The 15,417-nt window shown below is 44.7% G+C and overlaps 1 protein-coding gene across 1 annotated transcript in view; it reads right to left on the reverse strand.

Annotated features, from left to right (window-relative positions):
- Window positions 1-15,417, reverse strand: part of B4GALNT3 (beta-1,4-N-acetyl-galactosaminyltransferase 3) — a 397,614-nt gene that overhangs the window by 44,803 nt on the left and 337,394 nt on the right. Inside the window, exons 12-14 of the mRNA XM_029599934.1 lie at window positions 8,235-8,335; window positions 3,109-3,188; window positions 154-1,234 (exon numbers count right to left, since the gene is read on the reverse strand). Coding sequence (XP_029455794.1) covers window positions 154-1,234; window positions 3,109-3,188; window positions 8,235-8,335 — 1,262 coding nt within the window. The remainder of the gene's footprint in view (window positions 1-153; window positions 1,235-3,108; window positions 3,189-8,234; window positions 8,336-15,417) is intronic.

The following is a 15,417-nucleotide window of genomic DNA, read 5'->3' on the forward strand; positions in this document are numbered from 1 at the left end:
GGGCTACAACAAATGATTACAGATCCTTTGAACAATGCTTGGGCAAGTGGTGACCAAGGAATGTTTTACATTACAATGTAGCTTTAAAATTCTAGGTAATTTATATAACCTGAACCTGGATAGGAGTAAAGGGATTTCAAGATGCTCACATACCCTCTGTTCTTCTGGTTAAGTTTGTTCATGAAAGCTTTGGTGATCTCAAATGCTTCTTGCTCTTTCAGCAGCAGATTCCCAGAAATGTTGCACTTCAGGTCTATCCAGTCATTCCTCAGCATCTGGAAATCTAGATTTGTGAAGTTGAAGGTCTGCTCCCAGTTTACAATCTGGTCAAATATAGGTGGATATTCAAATTGATCATCCTCTTCTTCTTCTATTTCTATGTCATCCTCAGCTCCTTCTTCCTCCACCAGCACCTCTTTGGACAATGACCTCTGATTAAGTTTACCCTTCAACTCAAGCTCCTGCCCTTTCACTTTGCTTTCCAGACCTGTTTCCATCTTGCCACTTTCAAGAACTTTGCCACCCTGGGTGGTCTTTCCTTCATTTTGCTCTGCCATGGCAGATTTCTCCTGAAACAACGCATGTGCTTGATGATGAGTCACTATGGCTGGGGCAGGCATCTCTACCACTTGCATGGCTATTTCATTGAGCACCAAAGCTTGTTCCTTAATCTGGGTCACTGATGCATTTGATAGCATGTATTTACTACCTTGCTTGGTGTTGTTTACCTGAATAATGCCTAGCTTTGACAGACCTTTTGTCTCTCTCAGATTCTTGCCTTCAGCATCTTTAGTTCCATTAAGAGCATCAGGTATCTGTAACTTATTGTTCCCATGTAATATCCCTTTCCCAGCTTTCTTATGTCTGTTGTGGTTTCTATTCATGCTTTGGCCTTGGTGATGGACTTTACTGGAAGTGTCCTGGACTCTGATTATCTTCTTGTGCTTCCCGAGAAGTGGATTTCTCTCAAATCTGGTTTTATTATAATTTTGATGTGCTGCTTCTCTCGAGGAGTTTGGATCTTCTTTCAGGTGATACTGTGGCTGCCTGCTCACTTTGTTCTGCGTGGATTGCTTCTGGCTCTCAATGACAAACAGCAGTTTTCTTGCTGGCCTGGTGGAGTCATTACTAGGATTGTCACTCTCATTCTGACCATCCACTGCATCTGGAATTTCAGAATTCTGTGCTAAGAAGTCATGCTTCTCTTCCTCATCACCATATTCAAACTGCAGCTCTGCAATAACACGTAACAGAACAGTTACACCATCACTATCAAACGGAGCAGGAAATCTTATGGTAACAAAAGGAATGCAAAAATCCCAATTTACACTATTTTTCTCAAATTGTCTGGCAGTAATTTATTTATTTATTTTGAATTCTTATATACCGACATTCCTGTAAAATATACAGATCACACCGGTTTACGGTGAAACAGAACTGCTGCCGGAGGGCGTTACATTAAACCTTAAACAATTAGAGCAAAAGTACATTCGAAACTTTGGAGGAACCTTAAACATTAGAGCATTAAACATTGATCATTAGAGCGTGAGAACATACGAAACGTATGGAGAAACAAAAGGAACAATTGCAAACCGTAAGGAGCTTAATGCGGAATAACTGTAAGACTTCAATACAGAGTAATAGTATATAAAACATTAGAAGTGATGCTTGGATTCGAGGGAGAAGAGGGAATATATAAGGAGTGAAGGGAGGGAGGAAGGGCAGGAGGGAAAGAGCGGGCGGCAGAATCTGGGGAAGAAGAGCCCCGATGAGGCCTGGGAGGGCTGGGTAGAGAGTATGGTGTGCTCAGTTTATCATCGAGCTTTAGTCCATGTCCTTCGACCGGCGTCAGAGTGGGCTTGGGTTTCCGGGAAAGCTTGACTGAAAAGCCACGTTTTTAGATATTTCTTGAAGGTTTGGTGGCAGAATTCTTGACGGAGATCTGGTGGCAGAGTGTTCCATAGAGTGGGCCCTGCTGTTGATAATGCTCGCCTACTTAGAGAGGATTTGGCAGGGGGGGGGGGGGGCAAACAGGGAGCCTTTATACGCTCTTCTGACAGGTCTGTCTGAGGTGTATGGACGGTAATATAGAAAATGTTATCAAAAGAAGTTAACTGAATTCATAGTATCTTGTTTTTTGTCTCATAAGATGAATGGGGATTCATACCTCCAAGGAAGCCTGGGTACAAACATCCTAAGTCTGCTGGGCAGATGGGGCTATTTGTATAATATAATAACAGATTTGTAGAAACTAAAGTTTATTTACCACAAATACAAAGCAATTTTCAGGAGATATTTACCTGGGTAAACAGTAATTTACTTGGTAAACTGGCTGTCTGAAAATTGCCTAGCCCTTACGTACCGGACCCAGGCCATTTGGCCAAGGTCCAGTCCCCAGACTTTGGCCCATCATGTGATGGGGCAAGGTCAAAAAGAAGACATTTTGAAAAATAGCACCAACAGGTCAAGAGCTAGGGGGCTCTCCAGGCCCCCACTGAAGACCAATGATTTCAAGTAAAGGTATGGAAGGATTTTGGATGGAGGTACAGCTTTCTCCTCAGAACACCAGGGTCCTTTATTTTTTTGGGGCCGGGGGGGACCACTAGACCCCAGGGATATTTCATTATTTGAATGGTGGGTAAGGGCTGATGGGGGGGAGTTATAAGGCTTAAGGGGTGGTCACTTTTTTGGATTAAGGGGAGGGGTTGGGGAAGGGATGGGCAGTCGCTGTGCAGTTTGTGTAATTTTTTAAAAAACTTTTGGGGTGGGGGGCATTAGCTGCCTTGAAAGGCAGTGAGGGGGAGGGGGCAGAGATTGCCATTGACTCCAAAGTGACGGCTGCTGAGCATGGCCGAATATTCAAACAGCACCACTTAGCCAGACTAAGTGGTGCTGAATATCGACTTCATATTATTGCAATGACTGTTTCCTATGTCATGCCATAGAAACACAACTAGATATAGATGAACCTAGAAAACCCAGGGAAACACACATGCTAGCAAATGAGAGGAAACGTTGCATGCAAAGTTAGAGAGAAAAAAACAATCCAGCACAAACATGAGGAAAATTCAGCAGATCTTCTCTTTGCCTCTCACGTGGGTAACATACCTATTTTTTCTTCCATGAATTCATCCTCCATAGTCCCTTTCTGTCGTGGATCAAATTTTATATATTTATAAAATCCAAATCTGCAAAAATAACAACAGAATTAATTCCAGGCTTCCTGCCTAACACTGATGTTTACAATTTGTTGTTCCCTTTTAGGTCTATAACCCAGCACTGTGCAGCAGTCTCATGAACCATATGTTATAAACCTCAGAAAATGATCAAAACATCACTGACATTCCATTATAAACTGAAGTCCTGGGAAGAAAATCACTGCTAGCTTATTATAACTAGCGGTGTACAATCAGTAGAGCATTAACCAATGTACAAATATGGTAGAGTTAATCCAAGGAAATATTTCTTTATAGAGAGAGTGGTAGAGATGAGGACATGGAATAAGCAAAGAGGATCTATGAGGGAGAGGAAGAAATTGTAAAGCTGAGCAGGAGATGTGCATGGGCAGACTGGATAGGCCGTGTAGGGTCTTTATCTGCCATCATGTTCTTTGTTTAAGGACAGAATTACATGTTAACAGGAACAACTGCTCTTAAGTGACACAATGTACAAGACAAATTTATAAACAAAAAAATTGATATAAGTTAATAATGCATATTTTTACAATGCTACTGGATATACACAGCACCCTGCCCCATAGAGCTTCCAATGTATGTGGGTACCTGAGGCAATGGGAGATAAAGCGACTTCCCAAGGTCATGAAAAGTGTCAGTGGGAAAAGCAAGATTTAAATCCCGCCTTCCCTGCTCATGGCTGTAACCACTAAGCCATTCTTCCTCAGAACTTAGCTGGATAATTGCTGAATGGCTATATTTTAACTGGGTAAATCATTACCTGGCTAAAACTTAGCCAGATAAAAAAGAGGAATGGGGCAAGTAAAATTATCTGGCTAACTCTGGTTGGAAAAATAGCATGCCTAAAGTTAGCCAGATAATAAAAAAACAAAAACAAAAAAAACCCACTAGTGTGCCAAGAGGATGCCTCTTCCCGCCCACCCTGATCCATTTCTTTAAAAAAAGGTGTTGGCCAAATTCCCACCCCTCTGAACACTGAAAAGTGGCCCACTGGGCTGAATACTAACAGCCTGAGTTCCAAAGTGTTTAAGACTCCTAACTTTGGGAGTTAGGCTCGAAAATGGGCCCTTTTGAAAATGTATTAGGGCTGAGTGTCTAATTTTAGGCTCCCAGTTTCACTGGGCCCATAAATTTAGGGACCTAAAAGTGGGTGCCTACAGGAGTGGAGTTAGGACAGGGAAAATAAGTTACTTAGCACTATTTCAGCATTAGGAAGCTAACAAGTGCATACATTTCAGAAAATGAATAGCATGCCTAAGTTTTAGGATCTAAGTTTTGTAAATTTTCATCAAAATTAAGTGATGGAAGCTTGAGAGATCAGACCTAAAGACCACAGTGTTTTTTTTTTTTTCATTTTGCTGTACTTAACCGGATATCTTTTGAATTTATCTAGTTAAATAGTAAAATATTGTGGCCTGATAACTTTAGGACTGCTTTGAGGCAGGTCTAAAGTTATCTGGCTTACTGGATATGGTTGAAAATTGAATAAAATTAGCTCTGGAATGCCCTTGGAATACTTCCTTTTTATCTGTCTGGATTTTAGCAGAATAATGAATTATTGCATGCAATGACACTAAGATATACCTCTTATAAAGTATTTTCTCTGCCTCTAAAGTGTATCCATGGAGCTTCAACCACTCTATGTCAGTTAATGGTGGGTAGGTAATGACCATTCACCCCTCCTGTCACGTCTGCTGTTCAGTCTGAAGACTGATTCTTCTCATTGCCCTCTAATTGCTTCCAGAGGGCAATTTTGAAAGGCTTTTATGTGCGTATATATTGGCCTTTGTCAATATGGCTTCAAGGACGCATGGTTTTTGACAACTCAGATACAGTTAGCCGTATTTAGAGAAGGCTGGGTACTCTGTACTTGCAGCAGGTTTCAAAGAAAAAGCATGCTCATACTTTCTCTTGGAAAACTGGTGCAATGTCTGTGGGTAAAAACTTTGTTCCAATGTGAAAATTGCTCATTAAAAGACCATGAAGATGGCCTGGTAGATTCCAGCTTTGTTCACTGTGGTCATTCAGCTGATAATACAGAGTGCTCATCTGACTAATTGATTTACTCAGTGGAACACTCAAGCCTATGGGGCGGATTTTAAAACCCCTGCGTGCGTAAATCCTATTTTGCATAGGCCGCCGGCGCGCGCAGAGCCACGAGACGAGTGTAAGTCCCGGGGCTTCTTGTCGGGGCTGTGGCGGGGGCGTTGCGGGATGACGCGGCGTTTAGGGGGCGGGGTGCGGTGTTTCGGGGGCGGCGACGTGGGCGTGGTTTCGGCCCGGGGGCGTTCCGGGGGCGTGGCCGCGGCCTCCGGAACAGCCCCCGGGAACGGACCACGGAGCGGGGCAGCCGGCCGACGCACGCAAAGTTACGCCTGCTTTCACAGGCGTAACTTTGCCGACAAAGGTAAGGGGGGGGTTTAGATAGGGCCGGGGGGGTGGGTTAGGTAGGAGAAGGGAGGGGAAGGTGGGGGGAGGGCGAAGGAAAGTTCCCTCCGAGGCCGCTCCGATTTACAGGCAGCGCGCGCTGGGCTCAGCGCGCTCAGGTTGCACAAATGTGCACCCCCTTGCGTGCGCCAACCCCAGATTTTATAAGATAGGCGCGTAGCCGCGCCTATCTTATAAAATCCAGCGTACTTTTGTTCGCGCCTGCTGCGCGAACCAAAGTACGCACTCGCGCAAGTATTTAAAATATGCCCCTATGTATGTTATCTAAATAATCAAGTTTGGGTGAGAGTGGAATGGAACCTTCCAGTACTCTGCTGGTCCTAAGAACTTCTCTTGCAACTGCTACTTATTACTTCTTTAGCGCTACGAGATGTACATCAAGACTAATTACATTTTATCTACGGGTAACAACTGAGGCTTTTATGTCTAAGGGGGTCATTTATCAAAATGCGCTAAGGTGTTTTCGCATGCGTTAAGAGCTTATCGCATGTGAAAAGCCCCGTTAACGCTTGCGATAAGCCCTTAACGCCTGCGAAGGCACCATATCGTATGGTGCAATGCAAATCCAAAAAAGAGGAGGAGTTAGGGGCGGGAGTGGGCTGGGTTTACCAGTTTGCGAAGTCCTATCACACGGACTTAATGCCAATTTTAGCTACACCTTTTTCAGTAGTGTTAAGTAGGGATGTGCAGAGGGACCGCATACGTTACATTCGGTATTCGTATTCGTGGGGGGGCAGATATGTTGCATTCGGCAAGGGGGGGCCCCGATCCGTTCATGCGTTCCATTCTTATTCGTTTCCCAGCTAAAATTTAATTAACTACAACCCCCCACCCTCCTGACCCCCCCAAGACTTGCCAAAACTCCCTGGTGGTCCAGCGGAGGTCCGGGAGCCAACTACTGCACTCGCCGTCGGCTGCCGGTATTCAAAATGGCGCTGATAACCTTTGAACTTACTATGTCACAAGATGGCGCCAGCCGTCCATTGCTCCTACCATGTGACAGGGGCCGACCAATGGCACCGGTAGCCCCTGTGACATAGTAAGGTCAAAGGTTATCAGCGTCATTTTGAATACCGGCAGCCAACGCCCCGAGTGCAGGAGATGGCTCCAGGACTTTTGGCAAGTCTTGGGGAGGTCAGGAGTCCCCCCCAAGACTTGCCAAAAGTCCCTGGTGATCCAGCGAGGGTCCGGGAGCCATCTACTGCACTCATGCTGTCGGCTGCCGGTATTCAAAATGGCACCAATAGCTTTTGCCCTTACTATGTCACAGGGGCTATCGGCGCCATTTTGAATACCGGCAGCCGACGGCCCGAGTGCAGGAGATCGCTCCCGGACTCCCGGCTGGATCCCCAGGGACTTTTGGTAAGTCTTGTGGGGGTCAGGAGGGTGGGGGTTTTGTTTAAATTCGCTCCTTTAGACGGCCAAATAATTCGGTGACGATTCGTTGTATTCGTGGGAATCGCGATACGTTTCGCTTCCCCACGAATACAACGAATATGGCCCTATATGTTGCGGATTGCCAATACATTGCAAACGAATGCACACTCCTAGTGTTAAGCTGTGTGATAGCTTGTGTTATGGGGCAGTAAGATGTTAATGCATTTCATGATGTCTCCTGAAAGGCCTATTTTTGTAGGGAGGAGAGAGAGAGAGAGAGAGAGAGAGACTAGCCATAATGTCCTCTCCCTAAATAGGTATTTGTATCCCTATGGGAGGCCCACTTAGTAACTCGAGATGAGGTTTAGGTATTACTGTATGGGGTTAGGGGCTACTTTGACATTTACGAACAGAACAGTGGTCTCTTGTGAAGATTTGATGACCTACGGAAAGAGGAAACTCACCCAAAGATGAATTTGGTGCAGTGTTCTCTCCACCTAGCTTGATGGACTCTCTACCTGGGTAACATCAAGCTAGGTGGAGAGAACATTGCACCAATCTCATCTTTGGATGAGTTTCCTCTCTCTGTAGGTCATCAAATCTTCACAAGAGACCACTGTTCTGTTCTTAAATGTCAAAGTGGCCCCTAACCCCCTACACTAATACCTAAACCTCACCTTGAGTTACTAGGTGGGCCTCTCATAGGGATATAAATACCTATCTAGAGAGAGGACACTATGGCTTCTCTCTCTCTCTCTCATGTCTGAGCTCCCTGGGACCATTAAAAATGGTGCCCCAGTGGTTCTATGCAAGAAATACAACAGGTCTGGCACATATCGCAAAGTGTGAAAATGTTATCGCAATTTGTGCTAACTTAGCTCTTCCCATACATATTAGTATACAATAAACTGTCTATTTGCATAAAACACACCCCTTTTGCTATCGCATGCGATACTTATCGCATTTTGATAAATCCAGGCCTAAGTTTGGTTCCAGTTAGAATGAATCTAAGAGGTCCATATTGAAAGGCTTTGTCCAGGTATCTTTTTGAATTACCTGGACAAAAGCCGAGATTTTAATATTTACCTCCTCTAATTGGCTAAGTTTTGTCTGGATAAGTCGTTCCCTAAATACAACTTACCCAGATTGGAAAAAGGCATCTTGCCTATGGGAATACTATAGGTGGGAAACCAGAATCTGAGAATTTTTTGTTACCTGTTTAAATAAAAAGAACTTTCTTGATAAAAGCATTTATTTTCTGACTCCATATGGCTCAGCCTGGTGTAATCATTGGGATAAACATAAGACAAATGAACCTGGATGAAAGGGAATAAAAAAAAAATTTAGGTCAATATTTTAAAACTATTGAAAAAATCATTTGCAAAACTCGCTGCCTGAAAAGTGCTCTGTATGCAGTAATGCTGCTTCCTCCTTCTCCTTTCATGAGGAAGACAACTAGCTACAGCTGCCTTATATACAATGCAATATTCTGTGCCCTATGAAATGTGCAGAAGACTCAAACCAGGTATACTTTACACAGGTCACCTGGCACATCCAATGTAACACCACAAAGCCTGTGTCAAGAAATTGACAGAGCTTATAATTTTCTCCTCAACCTAATCATTTTTTGTTTGAGAAAGGCAAGTCACTCGGCCGGAACTCGCATGAGGCTAGGTATTACAATTCGTTTTTGGTGGGTCTGATGATACTCTGGAACAAAATCTTCCTAGCTGCCAGACGAGCTGTGGTTCCAACATTTATAGAATTGTGGTGGAATAACCAGGGCAAGGCAAGCAGGGCACCTGGAGCCCAGGGGTGGGATTTCAGAATGGGGGCATAGCTAGCTGCAGAAACACTGGCTTGGGAGCACAGTTTATGCTATTTGCCATAGGTACAAAAATAATTACGCCATCTAGTTTTCTATTTTGATCGTTTCTTCTCCTCCACGGCCATGAAGCAAATAGTCATTTCGGTAAGCTCTCTAGAGAAAGGCTAACCAGAAGTAGGATCTGCTTGTCAGGGTGTAGATAGAGAATCTGCATTGAACAAATGGCTTAACGGTAAGCAGGACAAGGGGCCGTGATCCCTCCAGCCTGAATCACCTGAACTATACGGGGCAAACAGCACCATTTTTAAGCGAGTTTGAGCATGAAAACTGAACAGAAGAAACACATTTCAAAGTATTTGAGGACCAAAATGTTTAAAGCGCTTGTGTTTCTCACTGGCATGAAACCAGACCCGCGACAAAGGATACTCAGTAAGACACAGGTACACTCATAGGGAAGACAGTGTTTGAAAGGAATTTACCCAGATAACCAAGCAGTTACCAGGGGTAATTTTACTGGGCTGAAAATAGTCCTCTCCTTCTGTGGGAAAATCTTTGCATGCTGTTTCACAGTTTGAGTATTTCTAGCTGCAGGAAAGAAAGGGGCAAGATTAGGGAGGGGAAAGAAAAGTATACATGGAGATTTCACTTTCAACATCCTGGTGCATCCTTTGTACCTACTCTGCAGCAGGTGCAAAGCCCGCTGGTGTTTTGCCAGCCCCAAATTTAAGGGAAATTCTGCAGGGGAGGGTCTCTGTGAATGTTACTTATTCATTTGTATGCCACACGATCAGCATAAAAACAATATAGGTGGTTGACAGTTAAAGAAAGCAAAACAATCCATAACTCAAAAACAAATATACCTCCCAAATTAGATATACCTTCCTTTATTTACAATCATCAAATAAATTACCTCTGCTGCACCTAAAAGATTCATAGTCCCAGCATTACTGTTTTTGTCATTACTCAAAGCACCGTAGGAACAAATGAGCCTCTGCTCTAACTGAAACTGGGATGCCATGTATAGCTGAGGAGCTACAATTGAAAAAGCGCAATTAGCATAACGTCTTTGATGGAATTTCTGTGTTTGTCCTGCACCCAATGGACCTTGCAAGGATCTAAGGAACTCTTATCCAGTCCAATGTATCAAAAAGACATTTAGGTCCATTACCTCTCACAGAATGGAAAATAGTTCTCAGTAATTTAAAATTTTGTTATCTCAACTATCTGTAGCCAATGTAAGAAGCTAAGTAAAACAGAAGCTATTGCATATCTCAATATGCCAAAAATCAAGCTGGCAGCACTATTTTGTAGTAGCTGAAGCTTATGGATAAGTCTAACTGGTAGGCCCACCAACAACGCATTACAATATTCCAAAACTGATACTTCTAAAGCAGATACCACAGATTTTACAGCATGTAGATCCGAAAAGGGACATAGCTGGCAAACTAATTTAAGCTGTAAAAATGTTCATTGTGCAATTTGTCTCACATAGGCCTCCAAAGAGAAAATGAAGTCCAAAATGATTCCCGAGCTTTTGACTTTAGCAGAAAAGGCAATTTTATGATTATCCGGCACTGGCTTCATGAACTGTCAGAGTTGACAATTTTGCTTGCTGGTCAGGCATGTGAGCTCTCCAGGCAGTTTGACAATTGCCCCCATTATGACCAATGCTAGATCATTCACTGGTCTGTGCATTACCATTTGAAATCATTAAAATTAAATGGAGTTCATCATCCATAATGTTTATGTATCACCGCAATCATGGCATCACCTTTCAGTCAGTCCCATGTATGTTGTCTTGCTCGGCTTTAAATATAAAACCAAGTAATCCCTAAGTGTTTCCAGACTATTATTCCACAATCAGTGCACTCATTTCCAAGAATGATATCTCATTCAAAAGCCTCTGACGTCTATATGCCTGTATATAGATCTAAAGATCATGAAAGCTGACTTTGGAGATTTGACAATGCATCAATTTTCATAAATTAAACATTATTTGAAAGCCCATGTCATGAATAGGGGCGGTTCTATCATGAGGCAGGGTGAGGCAGCACATTTTTGTCTCTCACAAATCTCCAGACATCTAACCCCTGCCTTCAGGTCCATCAGTGGTGCAGCGCTGATGATGTGCCAGTGGGGTCCCAATACCCTGCGGGCAGGAAGAAAGGAATTGTGATGGCGTGGTTTTGATTACTTGCCCATGGAGTTTCCATACCCTCGTGGGCCATAGTAGAGTTGCGGCAATGCCAAAGATGACTACCCATGGGCAGAAGACAAGAACCACAGTGGCGCCAAAGATAACAGCACATGGGGTTCCCCAGGTCCATTCCCCCACACACCCCTGCAGACAAGAAGAAGAATTTGGTGAGAAGGAGAAGAGAGGCAAGGCAAGGCAGTGGCACTGAAGTGAAGTGAAGGAAAGGAAAGAAATAACTTCTCATTCTTCCCCTTTTCCTTGATTCAGCTCAGCTCCTCTTCCCTTTCCTGTTCCGTTGTCTTCCCTCCCCTCCCTTCCCAGTGGGAAGGAAAGGGAAAGGCAGGGGCATTAGTGAGAAGGGACTGGAATGGAGGTGAGTGAGAGGGAAGGAAGGGGGTTGTGAGTGAGGGGAGGTGTGAGAAGGAAGACAGGTGGTTGCATGAGAGGGAAGGGAATGGGGTGAGGGAAGAGAAGAGAAGGAAAGGAAAGAACAGTGAGGAGAGGAGGAGAGGTAGTGAGGCAAGCAGATAGAAGGGGTAGGAGGGGGAGGGATGAGTGAGAGAGGGAAGGGTGAAAGAGGTGAGTGAGTGACAGGGAAAAGGGAAAGAATGAGTGAGAAGACAAAAGAAGGGGGATGGGGTAAGTGAATGTAAGGGAAGGAGGTAAGTGGGAGAAGTGGGTCAGGGGAGGGTGAGTCAGAGGGAAGGGAGTAAGGGGAGGGAAAGGTGAGTAAGTGAGAGGATGGGGCAAGGGTAAGAAGGTACATGAGTGAGAGAAGAAGAGGGAAGCAAAAAAGGTGAGAATTGAGAGGGGGAGGAGTAAGGGAAGGAAAGGGGTGAGTGAGTGATTGAGTGATAGGAAAAGGAGTAAGGGGAAGTGGGGTGAGTCAGTGAGAGGGGAAGGGAGTAAGGGAAGGGAGGGTATGAGTAATTGAGAGGGAAGGGAATCAAAGGGAAGGGGGTAAGTGAGTAAGTGAGTGAGAAGAGAGTAAAGGGAAGGGGAGGGGGTGTGAGAAAGGGAAGGACGGAAGGGGAGGGGAGGGAAGGGAAGGTGAGTGAGTGAGAGGGAAGAGGAAAAGAAAGGTCAGTGAGTAAAAAGAAAGGGGGGCAGGGAAGGAGTATGAGTGAAGTGAAGAGGGGAGTGAGCAGGAGCATGAATAGAAGCATAGAAACATGATGGCAGAAAAAGACCGTATGGCCTATCCAGTCTGCCTGTCTGCCCAATTAATTTAGCATTATAATTTCTATCACTTCCTTAGCGATCCTCTGTATTTATCCCATGCTTTCTTGAATTCAGATACTGTTTTTATCTCTACCACCTCCACTGGGAGGTTGTTCCATGCATCCACCACCTCTCTGTAAAGAAATATTTCCCAAGATTACTCCTGAGTCTACCCCCTTTTACCCTCATCCCATGACCCCTCGTTCTAGAGCCTTCATTCCTTTCCTCTAGGGTGTACATGTTTACATCTTTGTCTATCCCCATATGCTTGAAATTGAAGACCACTGACTATTTTAGCAGCCACCTTCTGAACCCTCTGTCCTCTCTTCCATTATCACTCGTCCTCGCTCACACTCTCTCACACACACATTCTTCTCTCCCTCTGGAATGCACAAGCTGCAGCAGTCTCCACCTTCAGCCCACACAGCCAATGGGACTTCTCTTTCTTTCCTCTTGGGACGTGGACCAGTGCTGCGCCTGATCTTTCTGGCTGCAATCCACGTCTTTCTTCCCATCTGCATAGGCCCACGCAATACAATTTTCTATGCTGGGCCCACCCAGGCTGGAAGAGCAAGGAGCCACAATCGCCGCAGTCTTGCTCCGGCTGTGCCACCCCAAAAACTGTTCAAGACCATACTGCAGGCGTGTAATGATAAAGAAGATATATAAGGAAGCCAAATGTCTAATATTTTCTTTTTTCCTCTAGGAGAATTCACCTTTCCAGTGAGCAGTTCCATAAGCAAAAGGTTACGATTAATCAAATTTAATGAACACAACTAAGCTAAATTGCTTATTGCCAGTATCTTCTTGCCATTTTATTTTTTGGCAAGGTTCAGAGCATACACCATTGTTCCATGTACAGGGCACAAATTGTAGGGATGTTTACACAGTCAGCTAAACATTAGCAATAAAAAAACCTGAATAGATTTGTCAAGTCACAAGAGAGAAAATTTATGGCCTGCCTCTAATGAAATACATTTTATTAATAAACATTTCTAATTAGTTGGCAAGGAAAACTTCTAAAGCATAATTCTCACGTAAGTCAAGAGTGGCAGAACAATACATTCTGAACAACCAGAACTTCTTTTCACGGATGTTGCAATGGTGTGGTAGCTGTAACCTTTAGAGAGAGTGGCAGACCTTGACAGAGAGAAAACCGTGGAAGCTCAATTAAAATGCCCCAGAAGATCTCCCCATCAGGCCTGAAAAACACAAGTGGCATTCACCACAAATCTGAAAAATCTTGGTTTATTTTTATGTATTTCTTAGATCTTTATCCCAGTTTTCAAATATTTGCTCAAAGCGGGTTACAATAAAACTACTAAAAAAAAAAATAAAATTAATCCATAGAAAGAGTAATTTGCACAGGGGCTTCTGCAGGTAATGTGGTGCTTTACTTGTAGAAATAGCTCTTTAGAAAAAAAAAGTGACAAAAACGTGCATAAAATTGTTACGAGCATGAGGAGCACGGTTGCCTCTAGAGCAGGTGTAGTGAGCCCTTGGGCCACGGCGAGACTCAGGGAGGAGCCCCATGCCACACCGTGGGAGGTGAGCCGGAGCAAGCATGGAGAGCTAGGCGAGGCATAGCTGAAGCAAGGAATAGAGAACAAAGTCTGACCCTCAACCGGACCTGCAGGCCCATGGCAACCAACAACGCAATGTTGATTGATGAACGGTCCTCCGACTGTTCCAAGCCCTTTCGGACCTGCCGCTGGGTAACAGCATTGGGCAGTAGGCTGGACAGAGGACAAGGGCAGACAGAGTCCTTGGAACACAGCAGACATCACAAACAAAGACTGCAGCAAAGACATCAAAGACAAGGGCTGAAGCGGAGACATCATAGATGAGGGCTGGGAAGGAAGACATTGGCACTGTCCCTCAGGGCACCCTACTCAGCCCACCGACACGGGCAGACCCAAAGGGCTGGTCGCAGACCTCCCTGTCCCACTGCGTGCCCTACACAGCCCAGGAAGGCTGGTCGCGGACCACGCTGAGAATGGGACAAGCACAGGGAAGAAGTGGGTTACTGCACTCCTGGCAGTCTGAAGCAAGTAGAAACATCAGGAACTGGATCAGGAACGAACATCGGGAACCAACATCAAGGAAACAGGCAGAGACACAGGACAGGGAGCCATCAAGACCACGGAGGACCTGGATTGGGCAGAGGACACAGGCAACTGTGGAACCCAATCCAAAGGCCAACAGGATCTGAAGTGAAAGTCCTTTTATAGTGCTGTATGCAGGCAACTCCCTGGGAGGAGATCACCTGGACCGCCCCTTACCGGCCCTATAACTGCGGTGGAGTGCTGCGGGCCGGCCCCTAGGGAGAAGGGCGTGGCCGAACCAGGAAGTCCAAGCAGAGCCAAGCAAGCCACAGGAAGGCCTCAAGAACAGCGGGGCCTCCCAGGCCCTGGAGCAAGTCCTGGATAGTTCGCAGGCGAGGCCCTGGCTTCGGAGCGGCCTCCAGAAGAGAAGGTAAGATGCCTCCTGTGGCGCAGGAGGGATCGCAACATAAAATTACACACATTTTGCAAATAGTTTTACTCACATAGGTGGAAAAGCATTCCAGAAGGTGGAGTCGAGCTGGGGTTGGGAGTTACGCTCATGCTTTTTGATTAAAAAAAAAAAAAAAAAGTAGACACGTAAATCCTCTCGGCTAAATGATGTGCACCAAATAGCGGGTGTGAGCGTGTGCATGTAGTTTTGCCATTTGTCATGTTTGTGCAGAAGCTGATCTGACCAGTGGAGGTGTTCCTTGGGGCAGCATTGAGAATAGGTTCGGACATAGTTTAGTTTGTCTTTATAGATCGTCTTTCACCGGATAAATCAAAGCGGTTTACACATACGTAAAATACAGAGATATTTCAGCAGAATAAATACAAATAAGAGAACAAAATAAACAGCATGCTTTTAAAAGTGTGCACCTACATTTTCACAAAAGATTTGTGCAAATGAGTTAGCAGATGCAACTTGTGTGAAAACTGGTGTAAAGCGTGTGCATATTTGCTGACCTTTAATTTATGAGTGATGTTACCAGATGACCCCTTTAAAACAGATCTAAGAGCTTCAGGCAGTAAATCGTATAACTGGCCCTGGAAATATAGCCTTGGAAATCAAGTTTCAGCAGGGTGGAAAGCAGTAAGTTACCAGGT

Source organism: Rhinatrema bivittatum, chromosome 4, assembly GCF_901001135.1.
Source record: "Rhinatrema bivittatum chromosome 4, aRhiBiv1.1, whole genome shotgun sequence".
NCBI lineage: Eukaryota > Metazoa > Chordata > Amphibia > Gymnophiona > Rhinatrematidae > Rhinatrema > Rhinatrema bivittatum.